At 42.3% G+C, this 20,259-nt stretch overlaps 1 protein-coding gene across 2 annotated transcripts in view; it reads right to left on the bottom strand.

Annotated features, from left to right (window-relative positions):
• adkb (adenosine kinase b) overlaps window positions 1–20,259 on the bottom strand; it is a 94,861-nt gene that overhangs the window by 22,632 nt on the left and 51,970 nt on the right. For both annotated transcript variants that reach the window (XM_063892596.1, XM_063892597.1), the window contains exon 7: window positions 4,293–4,463. In XM_063892596.1, the coding sequence (XP_063748666.1) occupies window positions 4,293–4,463 (171 nt within the window). The remainder of the gene's footprint in view (window positions 1–4,292; window positions 4,464–20,259) is intronic.

Raw genomic sequence — 20,259 nt, 5'->3', positions numbered from 1 at the left:
TTAAAATTAAGTTGTGAAAGACACAAAGGAGAGCAGCAGCTAATGCTTCATGTCTTTCCCTCCAATGACACATTGTGATTGTTCCGCCTCGCCGGCTTTAGAGATGGTTCTGTGCTCATCCTCCCAGTTGGCCTGTGGGGCCTTGTGAATAAACACATAGAGGTTAATGTCTCATGTTCTCCCCTGTTCTCTGCAGACAGCTCTGACAGGAGGAGAGAGAGAAGAGCCTAAAAGGAAAGCTGTTTCGGTAATACGCTAATCTGGCCCTCACATCTTTTTGTTTTAGGCAGTTCGACAGGATATTTTCCTCAAGCTACCGTTGAGAAGTACATCTCGAGACCGCTGTGTTTGAGCTGTCAAGGGAAAATTCTTTCTCCTATTCTTCTTTTTTGTGAGAGCACCCCTCATACCCTAAGGGGCCGTCAGTGAACTTGCCATCACCCACACATACTGACAGCAAAGAGCATCCACTTCCACGTTCCCGCTCACGTCACCAAGGCGATAAACAGCCACGGGCCTCGCCACAGAGATAAGGCCTCCAAGCAGTCGCTCAAACAAACAAAGCCAAATGACGGATCTACAGAGATGTTAAGTAATGACGCCATGTTGCACATATATCTCCTCTGTCTGCCTTTTTTTCCATTACACACAAACACACATATATATATATATACACACTTGTACACCCACTTCAGCCTGTCCTGGAAAAATCATTAGAGCCCCCACCACCCCACACACACTGCATGCAGATGGAGGAAAAAAAGGGCTGAGATCCAAAATGCCTGAGGGGCTTTTCATGACAATAACCTTCTGTAGAGCTGCTTGTATCCTTCCACCTAGATCAGGGAGAGGTGCTGAGGGATGGATGGGAAAATAAGCAAGATAACCACGCAAAAATATTAGGCGAGGAACATTCACACAAAGTACAGAGGAGGAAGAAATCCGTGTCATTTTGTTCTCATGGCCTGGAGAGATGGCAGGCTAAATGCTCTTTTAAAACAGCTTGAACATTGAAATGATGATGGCTCTTTTAGCCTCAGCAAAGCACATTAATACATAGCTGAATGCCATTTCCACTTTTGTTAAATGGCTCACCTATTGAGTATTCAATTACAATGGCTGTCTCTCGTATTGAAGACGGGGCTGGGACCCATAAAAATAAGCTCCCTCTGAGTATGGAGCTGCAGAACGCATTGGACAGCAATGGAAGGCATGAAGCGCTCCTGTATGGGGGTGGTATATAATGTTAATGGCAGGGGAGTGAGGAGGTTGTTGGGTATTGGCTGTGGGGCAAAAAAACTAAGCTCCTCATCTGCGGTACCGTTTTATTAAGGAAGCATATTTTAAAACCATTTGTGCAGATAAAAAAAATGAGCCCAAGCACATGAAATGATCTAAAATGAGAAAGCCGAATCCTGGCTTAAAAAAACATCAGTCAGGGTGATTAATTCAGTCTTGATTAATCGTTCCATTTGTCTATGATATGTCTAAAATTCCAGAATACAAATCTGCCTGTAATGGTCCAATCCTTTCCCCCCTATTGTGTGGTTTATCTTTTATGCTCAAATAGCAAAAGCAAATTGTGGCTAATTTTATCGGCGAATCCACTGGCATGTGGTTTTTCCAGCGGTAATGATTCCCTCATTCGGGCCTAATTAACTGCAGCCATTAAATGGAGGGAAATGTAATGCCCTGGGTTCCATGTCAGGTAGTCAGAGAAGGACAGCACAGGAGGACTCAATTAGGTCTGTGGTGTTCCCAGGTTATCACACGACATGTCTGCCAATTAAGTGGAGTACCGTGTGATGTCTATGTGCCTCTGTCGGCACCATCTCAGGCCCTAGCAGCGCTGAAATGCCGTCGCTAGCCTCTCCAGTGAAGGAACAGACACTACACTATGCCCCAAAAAGGCAGTAATTACAGGATGGATGGGAGACTGTTATATAAGTAGGAGGCTGCCGATAGGCCAGGCAGGGCCTGCTGATGCCAGGTTTCAAACAAGTACCAGCAGGATCGAGTTACAGCGGAATTACCAAGGGTAGACTCACAGACACATTTCAACATCAGAAGCAGGCTAACAGAAATAAACAGAGGCAATTGACATTTTTTGGAGCCTATGGTGTTGCACGACTGTTTTGGAACCACAAACGATCAAAAGGTAATTGTGATCCAACTGAAATAAGATCCCTGTCTTGACAATATAATGCAGCACTCGATTGTCAAAAATCTCCCCTTAAATTACTGTTAGACACAGCTAAAAACATGAGATCTTACAGCTGCTTTAACATATTTGCCCAAGCGAGTGCAGCTCTGTATCGTGACTCAGTAAGAGTGGGAGAGGAAGGCAGAGACAGGCAGACACATTAGCTTCCCTTATGGCACATTCTGCAAGGCTATAGGAGTCAGTCTGCATGATCCTGACTGTCACTGACTTGTTATGAAAGCATCGCGGGCTGAGGTTGATCCATCACTTTGGGGGGGTGGAAGTCGGGGTGAGAGGACGGCCAGGGGGGCTGGAGGGGGTGAGCGTGGGCGAGGCAGCCCTGTTGCCTGTCACTCACCATGCACCACTGCATGACCGCCAACCTTGTCTGGCTTGTGCTCAATGGGAGGTCTGGGGCTCGACTGTATGAGCAGTCATTCCCAGCTCCCTCCTCCCTGCAGCCAACACAGAGGAAGGCCAAAAGGAGTCAAAACACTCTGGACAGGCATTAGTCCTATATAGACCCCGGAAGACCTCACGGCTTGAGGCAGTGAATATCTGCTCTGTTTTCACACTGGATTTCTTACGTTGGCGGTCTAGGCCGGGTTCAATTCCAGACAGCAAGCCCCGACAGAAACTTACATTGCAATTATCCAGAGTCATTAAATTGTAATGACTGGAGGTGTGAGTAAACAGTTAAAGTACCACCAACCCGAAAATACATAACACTTGCAAAATGTGCACCGTGGTTACGGAGACAGAATTGCTCCTCACAGCAATTAGGGAGCAAAAGAGATGTGCATATGTAAAAGGGAGGTCTTATGTTGGGAGAGGAAAGAGAAGAGGAAAAAGCTGAAGTCAGCAACAGCAATAAATCCTCAAAAGCCGGGCTGTTTCTTCCAGTTCTGTCCTGCTCTGTGGACCCCATCTCTGACTCGAAGACAGGGCTCTGTTTAGTAGCTTTAGCAGTGGGGAGGCGAGTTCAACCCAGTGATCATCCCCTCCCCTCCTCTCCCCCCCCGAAGGTGCAGTTTGTCCAGGCGGTGCCTCAGAGGAAAGCCCAGCTGGCCTGTTAGAGGATACTTCCCAGCAGCACCACGGTCTGTGACCACAGCTTGACCTCCAACCAGCTACTCACTTCCACAGAGGCGAGAAAAATCAATAGATCAACCGCCATGAAATGGTGACGCGATTGAGATGAATGATTACAGGGCTAATTCTTATTCATCTCTTTATGGGGCAGTGATAAGTGAGAAGTTAAATGGGCACTGAAGAGAAATGAGAGCAATGAGTGGAATGAAACTGCACATTTTGATTTTGCTTTTAACATTGTGAGATAATATACAGTGCAGCACTCAGAGCACATGCCTCCTCCAAGACAATCCTTTAAATTCATTTTTAAACATATTTGAAAGCATTTCATCTGCAAAACTCTATTTTGATTGGGAATATAAGGGTTTCGAGAAAGATATACATTTTTGATTCACAGCCATTTAATTGCAATTTAATTTAGCCGTCCCACGTTTTGTTGTTCTGGCAATATTTCTGTTTACGGCAGATCAGCTTCATCTAGATTTTGGAGGATTAGATATTTTGTAAAAGGTAAGATATTTCAAAAGTGTAAGTAAAGGTTTTTCGTCATGTTCATTCAGATATGTACTAAAGGTGATGGAAATTGTTGTAAATGTTTTTGAGTAGTTCCAAAAACAAGAATCCAGAGCTAGCAGCTGTTCTTTTGAGCAGCAGCATTAAGAGCTAAATGCTAACGTCAGTGTGCTAACAATAACAATCTTTACAGGCCGATGTCTGGAAGGTATAATGTTTACCGTGTTCACCATCCAAATTTAGTGTGATAGCATGATTTCTGACATTTTATTCTAAAAAGGCCAAACATTTATCAACACAGGTTTTTTTAATGTTTTACCAATCAACCCAAAAACTAAACAGATGAACCAGACTGAAATTATAGTCTTTTTTGTGGAAATAAAAATAAGCGTGCAACAAAAAACACATGTACTCGTCATCTTAATCAAAACAATGTATCAGCAAACAGAATATCTGTCCTGACTGAATGTCACGTTTCACTTACCGTCTCGTTACCAAACAAGATGTCGACGTAAGGCATGACCTTCATCAAGGGCTCTTTGAAGAACTGGCTGATGAAAGGTGCTGAGAGGTTCATGCAGAAGATTTTGTTGTTCTCTGAAGCGTGCTTCGCCACCTTCAGGATGGAGTCCGGGGACACAGTGAGGAAGAAACCCTGAAAACAAATAGAATATTTATTTATATTAACTGGATCAAACTAATTCATCTGTGTGGTGCCACTGTACAGGCAGCATTATGAGGGTTTGACAGCACAGAATGGGACAGAATGATCTGAACTACAGGCCCCTATCGACTGAAACACTTTAAACTGCTAATTTGTGGGTTTTGGATCCGACATGGTAATTTAAAATGTGACATAGCTTAGTATTATTGAAATAACACTGGAGTCAAGAGGGGGAAAAAGGAGCGGTAGTGCTCAAACATTTGTCTGAATGGTTTCTCACAGCATACACAGAGCTACAAAGAAGAGGAAAAGGGGCAGGAAAAAATCTATCCAGGACAAAGCCTGTGGCTGGGCTCCAAGGCTCGTACTGGAGGAAGCAACATGCACGTATCCGATGATAGGGCGAACAAAAGTCTCGTCTGGACTCTCCTTACTTGGAAACAAGAGAGGCAGGTCCACTCATTGTGTGAATGAATACAAATCAGGTAAGAAAACACCTTTGTGTTTCAGGTGGAAACCTGAAGCGAGACTCTCCTGCAAGCCACACAAAAACACTCCTCCTTTGATACTGATCTTCTTAACCTTGTTTTTCAGCAACAAGCTGCTCTGTAAAACCACTGTGTCACAATAGGGGCAAAGGAAAGTTTCAGAACAGTGATACATTTAATCTGGCTGAAAAGCTTCCATTGTGGGCTACAGTGGAGTTCTCATTAAAGCACGATGACATTTGCAGCTACGGAGGAGCGACCTCTATGAAAAAGAAAAGGGTATAATACCCATGAATAGAGGGTGACTGTGTAGTCAATCAAATGTACAAGGCATTACAATACAGCTGTGCTAAGCAGGTGACTTCTTTATTACACATTCATAGAGCCATTCTCTTTCTGGAGAGATGTTTTCATCGCTATGCTGTGCTGTAAGACCTGTGGTTTTTTTGGCAATGTCTTTAAATCAAGGCCCAGGTCAGCACCTGTGGTTGCTGTGTCACGGTACCATCTGTTGAAATCTTAAAAGGTGTTTCAATGGATCTTGAAACACAAAAGGAGCTCACTCTGGGCTAATGGCCTATCACTGACCCTGACATTTTTCTTTTGCGCCGTGCCAACGTGTCAGAGGAAAGGGAGATTGTTTTCTGACACAAACGGTCTTTTTTTGGTAGTTGAAAATAAACTGTCATGGTTACCGTAATGTTAACACTGATCAAAGCCCGGCGGCTCGATCAAATATCCTGAGGGGTGGTGAACTTTAAAAGCCATGCCACAGCTTCTCTCATCACACACTGGCTCTGTGTAATTTACTTCTGGCCTCCCTACCACTGCCAGTGCCATCACATTAAATGGCTCTGATCTGTCATACATAAAGCGGCCGTTAAACAAATGATCTACGTCGATCTAAAAACAGTAGTCCAATATAAATCTAAATACAAAATAAGAAACATAAAATTACAAAACGACAATAATTTAGCTTTGCAATCCTGTGTTCCTAATTCCTAGTAAGTTGTGAAGCCATCCAGATCTTGCCACATCTGGTCTGAGGGCCTAAATGATTGCCACACCCATTAATTATATGTGTGTTCATATCAGTGTTTACTTATATAAGTGTAATCCTCTATGTTATGTGCAACTTGCAACAACAAAACACAGTGAAAACCAACCAACAGATGAATAATTAAATTTAAAAAGCTAAATAACAACAAAAACAAACAACTTGTTGAGAACTCAAAGAATCTGAAGTGTGTCTTTCAGCATACAAATGATGTACCTACAAAACATAATTCATCAGCGCTGATCAATCTTTATTCTAAAACTTTTTTGTGAATGTTTTTGTCTGAAGTTAAAGTAATGCTGCAGGAATCTTGTTCATTAAAATCATACAGGCCATTTTCCACCAGCCCCTATATGATGTGACTCCAGTGGCTTGTGGGAGAGAGAAATAAAAAAGCTTCAGTCTGAGCCATGTGAAATTCCAGTTCCCATCAGTAGTCTCGGCCGAATTTCGAAACAGGAGAAGTTAAGTCTTGAAGTTAAGTCTTTAGTGCTGCGGCGCAGATCACGTATCAAGAATACCAGATCTAGTTCCCCAGGTGTCAGGCAGCCCTGTGAAGTGGGGTCACTATCACATTTCCAGGTCAAGATGATCAAAGCGCTGGGTATACTTCGTACAATTTCCAACCAGCCAAAACATTCAATAAGGCATTCAGAACTGCTTTTTCCTGGCACACAATAATGCGAAGCGATGTTTGGCCATGTCAAGTGGTAATTTGAGGGAAGAGTTGGAAAGGCAAGGCATCCATTTTCAATGTTTACCCTAAAAAGAGGAATGACTTCCACTTTACTCACACAAAGAAAATGTCTAAATGCTGCCCTGAGATGAAATTAGTGGTAATCCAACCATAGTGGTCCTAACTTTACAGCAGCAGAAAGCTATCACACTTCCTCCTGCATTGTATCTGTGTTTTCCCCGGGGCTGCTCACATCTAAAAAGCCGGGCGTGATGGATGCCATGGTGTCACTGAGCTTAAAATAAAAGTGGACATCTGAAGGGTAAAAATGATCTATTTTGGGAAGGGCATTTTCATTTGCACCAGCAGCAGAGGTGGCCATGGAAAAGGAAACGCTTTTCCTTTTTTTTAGGTCTATTTTAATTCTGCAGCGGTGAGGGGGAGTGCTGTGTTATGAAGGTTTTGTTTGACACTTCCTATTACTCAGGAATGATGAAGGGAATTGAAACTATCACCACTTGAGTGAAAAGAGTAATTATGGCCACTGCAATCATAATACCTTTTATCAAATCCCTAGATCTTAGTCAAGTTTATTTATACAGCCAGAAGTCACACATTTCTCTCAGAGGGTTTTAAAATGTAAAGGCCCCTCTACTTTTAAAGTTGTTATTATCTATACTTTATATTAACGATAGATGAAATCACTGCATATATCACACAGATCGCTAGTCACATAGTCTCAGAAGAGAAAGCTCTGATAATCCTGCTGTACATTACATGAACAGCATTCAAATGTATACATCGGATGAATGTGGAGCATTTGGCAACTAAGGATATATCTCTGTCGGGTCTACATGAGTATTTAAGGAGTCCAAAAGTAAACAAAAAAGAAAGGGAATATTGGACTTCCATTTTGTCAAGGGGCCTGATAAACACTTCCAAGTGAATTCTGAAGTGGGTATGTTGGTTTACTAGGTCATTTTCTTCTACTACTTCATAATGTTATCATGTGTCAGAGTTGTGTTTACAGCTTGTTGCACTGCTTCCTAGTGGTCAAAATAAATGCAGGTTTAAAGCTGTTCAGACTCATATTAGCACTACTTCAAAAACCATTCACTTCAATGAAAGCCATTGCAACAAATTCATGGATGTGTTCCCTGGTTTCCTGTTTGAGTGCAGACTCATGGGTTGTAGTTAGCATTTGTTCAAGTCTTGGCACACTACAACACTAAAGACACAATGTTGCTCTGAGACACTGTTTTCGGAAGAGAGAGGGCTAACACGACTGTACTCTTTCACCAATTCAGGTACGGAAATGTAATTACTTATTAAGGGATCCCTCTGCAAGGATGGACATGAGAAGGGTGGGGTTTTTAAGAAGAAGAGAAAGCTGTCAATAGCAAAGTTACAAAGTAAAGTTACAGGCTCCGGTGATAAACTCCTCGGTGTCAGAAAACCCCTGTGAGCTCACCAGCAATGTATCATAGCTTTTCAAAAGCCGCCCAGGCCATGCTATCCCTGTCATTACCATAGACAGCCCCCCATCATGCTCTCTGGTGCACAGGGTTCATTACACAGAATTAGATGTCACACAGATCAGAGCGCACGTGAGGCCACACACTGCTCTCCTCCTCAGTTATCTCTGTAAAGCACCATTGCGAGGGGGATCGATAGCTGAGGTTTGGAGCTTCATTAGCTCAGTATGACTCCATCTCCATCAAGACACCTCTGGCACGCTACGCCAGTGCTGCGAGATATATTTTACTCCCCGATTCCTGAAGGTCCTGCTGTTTCACACACAAACACACAGGGACAAACAAGACCTTCACACATGATGAGGGGCGGGGGGAATCTGTGTCAGTCTCTGGCTCGATAAACAGGAGAAAGAAAGAGGACAAACAAACACAGGTAAGTGATAAATGGTGTCACAAAGTGCCTTGAGTGGAAGAAAAAAAAATTACAAGGATGAAAACAGCTCATTTAAGTCTTTTCATTTTCAAAGGAGAAGGCGTGGAGTGGGGAAAAAAAGCTACAAAGTGAGATTTTCACAATGCTAATGATGTTTTGTTTGCATCGAAACGGCCAGTTGGTTTCATTTAGAAACAAGTTCAATTAAACCAACAGAGAAGATAAATGTGTAACAACCCCGTGACATGATTCAGCATTACCTGCACTTTTAGGATGTTTGATCTGACTGCAAGGCAATTCAACCGCGCTGATAGCATCTGCCTCTTCTTCTTCTCTCTTCCATTAAGAATCGTGTTCTGGTGAAGCTTATCAGACATCTAGGAATTCATCCACTTCTTGTGAGGGAGCTGGACAGAGGCCAACTGTACTGGAAACAGAAGGGAGGGCTGTGCTTTTAAAAGGCGGCTTTGAGATGAGGGAAAGGGGGCTATCATGTCAGCCAGGATCTCTAGGGCAACATAAATGTGCCACAAACGCTGGGTTTAACAACTGGGCAGAGACCTCACTTACTAACTGCTGCAGTATTTATTCCTGAAACATATTCGCTGGTTTTAATATTACCCCCATTTTATAGCCAGCGGATATTTTTCCTGCAATGTCGTGAAAGGTCTCCTGAAATATAAAGAAGCAGCTAGAAGGTTGTGGGGATAACCAAACATACCTGGCCAAGGTCGTCTTAATGAGCGGGATAAAACAAGACATTAGAGCTGACCACAAAGCACTTGAGGGGAGCGTGTCACACTAGCAGCCTGCAATTTGTACAACCATCAGAGACCATAATTACATTAACCTCCAACGCCTCCACTCTGTAGAGCAACAGAGGTTACCACTTGCTTAGAAAGGAAAAAAGATGTTTAACCCCAACGTGATGTTAACGTTTTGTTGGCATCACAACATTGGATGAAACAATTTGATTTGAGTATCTCACTAAAAGTAATTTGAGATCAGCTTCAGGGTCTCTTCAAATGGCTGCCTTTTGCTCTCCTGTTAAGCTCTACAGTTTCAAAAAATGTGTTGGCCGGGGGAAGAGGCCAGCCTGAGAGGGAGAGCGGGACGCCAAGGAATGTACTTAAGATCTAAAACAGACAAGATTTAAAGCCAAGAGCATTTAAATGCCAATACTAATCCACAAAATAATTCACCGCATAGCACAATCCGACTCCCTTACAGATACCATATGTTACCTCTGTGAGGAGATGAAAAGAAAAAAAACGATGCCAGAAGAGATGCTTTCTTCTTCTCAAACGGTGTTATCTTGGTAATGAAAAGAAAAACCATGCTCCTCTCCCTCTCTTTTAGTGTTCTAAAGACAGTCTATATTTCTACTCTCTCCGGTTCTTACTGTTGTTCTTGCCTCCATCATTGGGAGATTAGCCAAGAACAAACTGTTTGGTTTGCAGGGAGTTAAAATTCGCTAATGCACACACTCTCAAGTGTCCTTGTCTGCCACACTGCACTTAATTAGCATTTTAGTGCAAGCAGTTCTCTCTCCTTCAGTGCCTCTGAAGGGGAAACATCACTCCGACTCTCAAAAAAAGCCATGCAAATACACTTATGGAGTCAAGTTGAGCTCCTGTAGTTTCTTACACAATTTGAGAACAGGATGGGAATGGAAAGGGGAGTTTGTGGGGGTCGATGGAAAAATGGGATAAAAGTCTGATGTGAAAACAGATGTCGGGCTGCAAAGTTGTCTCTTCTAAACTAGCTTGAAAGGACGTATTAATATAGGGGTCAGATGTATAAAGCAGAGGTTCAGTGTTGGAGTGTCGACACTGCAGAGGGGTTTCTAGTTTCAGTGACTCGAAGGTTGTGCACAGACAGAAACAAAATCTCTGCAGACATTCCTGCTGCCTGGAAGTGAACATTTCCAAATGTGCCACTCCATGGATGTAAATGAATTAGTGCACTTAACTTGAACACTAAAATGAGGAGCCGAGGAGACAATCTTTCACTGTTCACAGTCTTGCCGGTGAAAGCTAGTGCACCAGGTTGGAAAATTACAGGTAATTGCTGAAGCCATTGAATCCAGTTTGGTTTTGGTTGAAAGACTAAAATAACAAAGCTCTGATTGCTGAAAAGACAAGGGCCAGGAGCTCAGAGGCCCTGTTGCTAAGAGTTAATTTGATACATATTTCTCCCCCTTGAAATGTCTGAGGTACTGGCAAGAGACGGCAAAAAAAAAAAAGTGAGAGGGAGGGTGAGACCCCCGCTCTCCCTGCAAATACTATCCATCTGCCATATTACATTTAACCAGCATGAGAAGCTAAGGGAGCGCCCTTGCACAATATTGTGTGAAGGCTGTCAAACTCAATGCAGGAGCCCGGTGCCCAACAGCTCAGAGCCGAGGACACGGGGCCGCTTAAATTCTGTCTAATAATAACTCCTGACTCAGCACCAGCAAATAGAAGAACATGTGGCAGAAAAATAACTTTTAATCATTCATGTTGTTTGAAAAAAAGAAATACTAATTGAAACTGTAATATGATGGCCCCAGGACGAAAACACCAACAGCTATCAGCAGCTAATCGCCCAATAACAATTTAAAGTGAGAGTGTGAAAAGTTAGTTCAGGTTTTAGGGGGGGAAACAAAAATGTTTTTTACTGAGCATGCATGATTACTTGCTGGAGTCTTTAAAGTGCTGCTTTAGGTTGTTTTTGTGGTGTGATCATTTATACGATTTGTAACTGGTTTTCATTTATGATTTCACACTTTGTTTCAAGCCATTTCATTTTGCACTTACAAACTTTTTTTTTGAAACCCAAGCATAGCAAATAGCCCCTGATGACATCATCAAGCTTTACTTTCCCATCCTTAGAGAGTTTCTCCAGAGCAGAGACTTTTTTTAAACTGTTTTTACAGCCTTAGTAGTATCCCTTATTACTAGTAAAGAGAGCTTTATGGGTAAATGTGGTGGAACCACCCTTCAATTCTGCTCTTGTAACTTATTGTATGATTAAGGCCATCACTTTTAAAGAAAGTGTTTTTAATCACAAGGAGTCATCCTTATTAAAACAATGAACACAACTTACCAATAATTAGGTTTACTATCATACAATAAACAGGAAAAGCTGAAACAGTGCATTTTAAGCATTTGACCCTGATGTTTGATTAAAAAATGACTGTAACATATATTCTGTCAACGTATCTATTACTTGTTTTAAACCTAAATCAACTCACATTCCTTTTTATGTTTTACTTGCTAACTTTCAATCAGAAAATCCCACTGAAATCCCACTAATGGTTTGAGTATTTTTGGACCTCAGGGACACAACACGGTACTCACACTAACTACTGCTCTTGCAACAGCAGTAAAATCAAGCTCAGAAAAATCAATTGCCAGGAGGCAAGAAGTGTGAACTTACATACCCTAAGCCCAATTTCCTTGAAAGTGGAGGTCCTAAATCAAATCAAGCCAAGCCAATGCACCGTGGAAATATGCAAAAAACGACAAAGCTATATAAAATGACAACTGGTAAGAAATACCGTCAAAGCTAGGAAACTTTAGAGGTTGTTTATTCACTCCACATGTTTTTATCCTCCTGGTGCTGTGATAGTGCTGCGAGTCAACTCTGACTGACTTTGTTTTTATTCAGGCCAAGAGGGAAAAATATTGAGTGCACACAGATGATGTAAACATACAAAGAGGAAGAGCAGAAACAGTGCTCTCGACAGAAAGTCTCGTCACTGCAGGAGCACATTCTAAAAAGGACTGTCTCGATGCTCTGGTATTTTGATTGTCAAGAAAAAGGGTCAGTTGCTGCTAAAACTTTAAATTGCCTTAAAAATGTGCTGCTGAGTGAAGAGTACTCCCCTACGTGTGCACGGCTAATCACAGCTGATGGAAATACCACAGCAGGACTTCAAAATCTTAGTGATCAAAAGAAAAAAAAAAGCAAAGGCTGAAAGCACAGAGGGAACTTCCATCGTTTTAAAGTGAATGCATGATAATGACATTAAAAATTGGCCACCGTTCATCTACTTAAGTTTTCTCTGAGTAATGTGAAAGTTATTGCTCACTGCTGGGCCAAACAGATATTTTTCTCCCTCAAAGCACGAGTAGCATTAGCAGTGTAGTGTACTAAGAGCTTCTGCCACTCGAGAATAGCATCCGAGGCTAAGATAAATAATCACAGTCATGAAATATGACTCTTTCTTAAGCATCCAGCAAAATCTAAAAATCACAAAATTCAGATGCTGCTGGTAGGCGTCAGGGTTGTCTGCCAAAAGCACAAGTAACAGGGTGAAGCTTTGTGTTAGATGGTAAATTAAAATCGTTCAGAGGCATTAGCATGCCGCTTGCCTTTGATAATTCTGCAAGACTTATTAGGCATAGCGTGGTTACTATTGCCTCTCTTTTTGACAAGATGACAAATACACATAGGCACTAGAATAATGAAGATATATCATTTCTTGAGTTATTTGATGAGACTAATGCAAGGTGGACAGTTTAACCACTTATTTAAGCCTCAAAAAGGTACTTTTGATACAATGTCTCCATGATAGCAATCAGTCATCAGACACTTGTGGACTTAAAACTAACTCACAAACAAAAAGGATTACATAGACATTTCTTTATTGACCCTTTGTATTTTAAATATTGTTGAGTCACTCATCAAATGTAGCATATTGCCAGGCTTCATCATTCTTTTCTAAAGCAGGTGTTTGTGTGGGATTGTTACACTTGTCACCAATTTCTCACAGTGAATAGATCTGTCGACATTTTGTCTGCTCGCCCTAAGTGAACTTTATTTGCCAGGTCTATATTCAAATTTGAACCAAATGACCTGAATCAAAACCAAAGGAAAATGCAAATTAATGTGCATGCCAAATCGGTTTTCCTTGCCCTCCTTGCATATTGCGGTAACTGATACACCACCATTACACTTCAGCAGGTGTAAGAACTTGCAATAATATATATATTTTATTATTGGCTTCCCATTCACTTTTTTTCAATACATTGAAAATGCTCATAAAAACGAATGGGTGGAAACACACCTTTAGACCTTTGTGCAAAATCTGTTCCACTCATTCCCTATTCTCCACATAATAAACATTTAATACTACTCTAGTGTGCAACAAGAGATGTTGGACACTTGCATTATCACTGACAGGTGTAACGTAATACTGCAGATTTATGATCACAATTCTACCAATAAAACAAAAATGTCCTCCGCTCTGTGTGGATTATAAACCTCTTTTGCTAAATCCACAGAGACGACCAGTCACTCTCTCGCCTGATTTATTATGACAAGAGCCTCTCAGACAGGACAGGAGAGTCATCCTCAGCTTCTACAGCCACATCCATTTTTCTAAAAATGTAAAAGGGCTTGAGATTTCTAAGTGGGGCAGCCTAAATGAAACACACAGGATGTGGAGTGCTGGATCAGATATGTGTGAATCATCCCTAAATACAGTGACAGTACAGTGACAGTACAGTGCAATAGTAGCAGTGTTTGGTGACTGGATAATTCTCCCTTTTAAAAGAAAAAGAAATATGTTGTAAATGTGTTAGCAGTCATTTTGGTTGAAGAGTATCCACTACTTAATACACACTTCTCAGTGCTTAGCCACAACATGAAAAATTACCACTTAAAGGAAAAATAAACGTATAAAGCTAGTCTGTGGAGCGGGAGGTGGAAGGTTGCCTTCTAATTGCTGGAGGGGAGAGAAACCGTGTTAGAGTAAACAAAGTCTGATCGATGGTGGGGATTATATCAGAAAGAGCCTTGGCCTTTGGCCAAGACGAGCAAACACACTGGTCTCTGTCTCTGCTGCAGATGGAAAAAATAACCAAGGCAGAAAGCTGGGGAGTTAAAAGCATTATATTTCACAGAGGGGGGAGCAGATAGAGCGTAGTACAATGCCAGATATGACATGTAGCCAACTATATCACGTCTTGGCTGTTTGTATCACACAGAAATGCCAGCAGATAAGAGGGAAGTGTTGGGAGTTTGATGGAAGGCTGTTCCGGCTGGGGGCTTAGCTTTGGGTCAGGCTATACTCCCACGGCGCTGCAGTGCTGTGTGTTAAACCCCTCCATCACCACACGCACAAGTTCACCGCGCTGTTAGCTGGTCACAGCCGGGAAGAAATGTATTCTGTATACTGCCTGGCTTCAATGTGGCAATTGCAATTCACATAAGCCACTTAAGCAAATCTGCAGAGGGAGAGGAAAAGGTATAAAACTGAGAGGGGCTTACGAGTTATTGGAGCCTTTTAAACACGGAGGCTCCTCATCAGGCAGGGGTTTCCTTTTTTACCCAAGTCTTGTAAATGAGTTCACTCTATTGCCTTTAAAACCCTTGTAAAGGTATTACATCTGGAAGTGACATAATTCATTACCCCTGTCTGAAACATGTTTAACGTGAATATGTAAAGCAGGGAAAAGTGCTTTGGTCCCAGTTGCAAGGATTTAAAAGAAGAAGCAAATATGTTTGTGCGAAATGTAAGCTATTCTGTCTGGGTTGTCATTCAGCACAAAAGGAATACTAATGACTATTGGATCCATTTAGTGGCTCACTTAAATTTGTGATTTATATTAATGGCCGTGTATTGCTTTTTCCACATCCAACAGGGGCCGTGTTCTGCTAAATTTCACCATAATATTCATGTCGATAAGCAGGTGACGACTTGGAGAAAGGACTGATTATATTTGCTAATCCCCAAAGAAATTAGGCGAGATTGATGAAAGCGTGCATATACTCCACACAAAGCCTAGGGAGTCTCTAAAAGCTGTTACCATGGTGGTATCCCATTAGAATAACAAACATTTCCCCTGGATGTTTAACATCGCTTCCCAGTGAGCACAGCCCTCCCTAAACCTCCCCTCACTCCCTCGCTCTCAAGCACCTGCCTTCACATTTTCCACTTCTAAAATTCCACCAGCCGCTTGGGAAAAAAAAGGAAAAAAGAAGGGTGAAATATGAAATGCAGTTACGAGAAAACTTGAGTGCCAAAAAAAGGACTTTTCTTCAAACCCGTAATAACTTTCCACGGGAATAGGGAGAAACTTAAAAAGAATAACACTTCCCCTTGATTTTCTACTCCTACCACTTTTTTAAGCAGGCAGTGAATTTCCTGGAGTGATAAGGGCTTAGCCAATGTAATCCTCAGAGGACCCTTCTCTGGCATGCCAGGAATCAAGAAACCTTTTCCTCTCGAAAAAAAAGAAGAAAAAGTAGAAAAAAGACAGACAGAGAGAGAGAGAGACAGAGAGAGAGAGAGACAGAGAGAGAGACAGACAGAGACAGAGAGAGACAGAGACAGAGACAGAGACAGAGACAGAGACAGAGACAGAGACAGACAGAGATAGAGAGATAGAGAGAGAGAGAGAGAGAGAGAGAGAGAGCGAGAGAGCGAGAGCCAACAGTAGGTTTGGGAACAAGGAGGAGAGGCAGCCAGCAAGCCATCTCCCACACATGCTGGCGAATGCAAATTAGCATGTGTGGAAAGAGCAGCCGGACTCGCCTCAGCTGGAGATCAACAGAGGAATATTGATATGACAATGCAAGGGGCTTCCCTGACTCAGACAGCAGGGGCCACCGAGGAGGCTCTAATTGGCCTCACGCGAGGAGGGGGAGGGGGGCCACCCATAAATGTTTCACACAGATTGATTCATTATCAGTTTGCTCGACAGGCAGGGTGGGCCTCATAAAAGTCTACCATGTTGAACTGGTGGCATGTAAGTCACTGTCACCGCGGCAGGACAGAATATATCATCCCGACCTTTCACTTCAGATATTGAAATGAGAGCCAGTTACATGACTTGCCACACTGCAGGACTACTACTCTTGCATTTCAAAACGCAGGAGTAAAAGGATAGTGCAATGATAGGTGACAGAGCAAGGGAAAACATAAATAATTTACAAACGTCTTTTCTGTCAGGATATGCCAAGCTATGATGTGCCGTCTTTTTTTATTGCACCAGACGTCAAAGCCGGCTGGCAAGTTTGAGGTATAAATATTCTCTTGATTAAGGAGACGGCATGTTCAAAATAAAAACGTATCCTGTCTGCGTTGTCATTCAAAATAGATCTTGAAAAGTTGAAGCAATAAATTAAGTTGGCTGACTCCAGTAACTTCTGGTTTAAATTAATGGCCAATTAATGGCTTCTGTATCATTACGAAGGCTTACACTTACTATCTACCGTAACAGCCTGCTACACGAGAAGTCGTAAAAATTTTACAGTCACGATCTCTTCCGTCTCATAATGTGGTTGAACTGACGTTTTTTGCTCTGTGATAAATGTGCACAAATTATTCAATAGACCACAAAAACTAATCTGTCCGTGAAAAAGAACTGCGGGCTGCACAGACACGCAGAGCCGCTGAAGATCACTGGCAGCCATTTAAGAGCCGTGAGAAAGGCAGTTGAGCATCTCAGCCTCTCGCTGGGTGGTTGGATACATGTGGTTGACACATTTGCATCTTCAAAGATGCACACAGACAAACTCAATATGTGTGAGAATGTCTGGGCGGCATGTGGAAAACCCCAGTCCTTCCTCTGAAGAGGTTTCCTCCCCCTCTCAAATAGCACGTTTTGAGGCCCTTTGTCATGCAGTTGCTTCAACAGTGAGTTGTAAACAAGCTTTTTGGACTGGATGCACAGCAAAACAGTTGCTGTATACTGTGCAGTGATGTCTGCTCTGCACCAAATCCAAAAGGCGCTGCAGGAAACTACAAATCAGGAGCCATTACACAGCAACAAATATGACAGAAACAGTGCTGCACATTATTTGAGCTCCAAGACTCATTCACTCAGTGTCTCTTCCAATGAGCGTGAACAATGCAAGCAGAGTGTGCATTGTGGTGCAGAGCAGGAGACTCTTCCTCTGAACTGGGGCTAAATTACACAAAGAGCTCTGTGCAAATTAGACGTGATGGCTTCATAATACGTCTGAAGTGTCAGCTTCTCCAGAAACCTATCCCCAGGCTACGCTCACGAATCGACGCTTTGAACTTCCAATTATTCCTGCCAAACCGCTGCAATCACGGTGCTGTAAAACAATCATTCTAGTATTACAAAACACACACAATCAATGTTGACTCAGTTGTTGGCAAGGACAAGGTTAATAACTTAAAGTATGCTTTTATAACATGATGTATTTCATCTTTCTTCAAACAGATATCAGACTCGGCATTTAAAACAACAAGTGTGGTATTATTCCTTTTGAATTTAACTTTTGAATGACGTCCCAAAAGAAGATTAATATTTCTCTCAAGTGTTTGTAGTGGTTTTAATCCTGAGAGATCATTCGTTACAGTCGGAGGAACAGGACCGGAGGGAGACGGCTGCATTTAAAGAGGAACCATACAGAACTGTGTTGCCTCCTGATATTCATTTGGTGGGGGAATGTATTCAATTGTTCCATACGAATAAAGCACAGGTAGGACTCATAAACAGAAACTCAAATCCAAAACAGGATCTGGCATGTGTGCCGAGGAATTACAACATGACCTCTTACTCATGCAGAATTTTGCTTGCAAATTACGTTTGCAATTTGGTACACCACCAAAAGGGTGCTACTGGGTGAGAGCTCTGCAGACAGAAAAAATGGGCTGAACCCAGACAGGCTGACTGGGGTCAAACACCTCAGTTGAACCAGAAAAAATGACCACAACGGTTGAGTAGAGTTTGACTCCGAGAATAAAATGGAGCCCGAGAGAGGCAGCAAGAAAGAAAAAAATAGCTTCATGTAAACACTGGCCAATAATTATTTACTCACAGGGCTAAACATTAAAGCGTCTTCTCATCCTTAATTAGGTCTTGTTTATGATTCCCAACAACGGGTGATATATATATAGGACGTCTAGTTGAGATGCATCAATATTGTCTCCTCAACTGCGCCTGCTACATAATTAATACACACACTGACATGACATGGATATGATATGACAAGGGTATCAGAGGCGAGGAGTTAGAAGAAGAGCGAGTGAATGCATTTTTGATGAACTGCAGAGCTCCCCAGCAAAAGTTCTAGACATGATGTTTCAGTTTCAGAGACGAAAACGGGCACCGAGGGCAAAAGAGGCAAATGTATGAAAACAAACCCGGGAAATCACATGCATGTGCACTCGTACTGATATTTCCACAACTCTGATCACACGTCTAAAGGTCGCCTTTGATCAGCCAAGCGACTCCCTCTTGGCTATCTGTTTGGGGTCCTGTTAAAAAAAAAGAACTGCGAATGTGAACATCCTCTCATTTTTTTCCACTTCCACTGATGTCTTAACATCTGATGGGCTATGGCGTTGCTGCAGCTGCTGATACTCAATACAAGTGAAGGCTGGGTTTCTTTAAGGGTAGCGTTTTTCCATTTCTTTCACCCTTTTTCCTCAGATTGCTGACGCTATAAATAGCCTTGATTTCAAGTTCTGTGGAGGCAAAAAAAAACCCTCTACACAGGTGTAGAGAAGAATTCATTTTACAGTGTATTTGGACAGAGCTGCCGTGCCACTGGGCGAGGGGCCTTACAGGGGCCATTCCTCCTCATTCAGAGCCATTACCACCCCACTGTCACTGTCAGTCTGTCCTCTCACCCATCACAGGACCCAGAGCAGCTTCACAGCCCGTCTCAAACCTCACAACTGAATCACATTCTACGCACAAACGGCCGGAGCCGTGCAGCATCTACTGTATCTAATCTGTCCATCTCCTGTGTCCCTACACATGCGCGCACACACGCACACACACACACACACACACACACACACACACACACACACACACACACACACACACACACACACACACACACACACACACACACACACACACACACACACACACACACACACACACACACACACACACACACACACACACACACACACACACACACACACACACACACACACACACACACACACACACACACACACACACACACACACACACACACACAGGCCAACATCTCAGCGACGCAATCATGTACATTTCCACCGTGTGTGGTTATACAAGAGTCGGTAATGCAAATCAGAAATCAGGATTTGCTTCCATAAATGGGGCTTTATCAACTCATTAAGAAACAGGGAGGCATTGCTGAAATGAGCATGCAATATACTCATTAAAAGCGCTAAAGGAGAGAGTACTTAGAACATATCAACACAAGTCCTTGGGAGAGAGGGAAGCAGCTGTGATTGATAAGGTTACTATATTTCCTGCTAAAATAAAACACCTAGGGGAAGCGGCAATTTAGCACGAAAGAACAGAGCAAATGTTCTCTGGTGGCCCTGATGGCCACTTGTCCGCCACCTCAGTGTTATAATGCCCGATACAAAACGGCACATCTTATTAAAGATTTGACAGATTTATTATAACAGTTGTTTAACCTCTTTATAATCAAATCATGTTAGGGGGTCAAGGAAAGACTCTGCCACTGAATTACAATCATGTTAGCTTGATTTAAAGGGACAGTGTGTTGCATCTAGAGGGATCTATTAGCAGGAATGGAATATAATATGTTTTCATTAGTGTATAATCACAGTCGTTGTGTTTTTAATAACTCTGAATGAGCCTTTCAACGGGACTACTTTTTTCTACTCTGCTATAGATAGTGTCTTTGGCTTTTTCTACGTCACCTGTAGGCCACCGTAGA

The sequence above is a fragment of the Eleginops maclovinus genome, chromosome 10 (assembly GCF_036324505.1).
Source record: "Eleginops maclovinus isolate JMC-PN-2008 ecotype Puerto Natales chromosome 10, JC_Emac_rtc_rv5, whole genome shotgun sequence".
In the NCBI taxonomy this organism is placed as follows: Eukaryota; Metazoa; Chordata; class Actinopteri; order Perciformes; family Eleginopidae; genus Eleginops; species Eleginops maclovinus.
The sequence above is the reverse complement of the archived record's forward strand: the minus strand, read 5'-3'. Positions and strand labels throughout refer to the sequence as shown.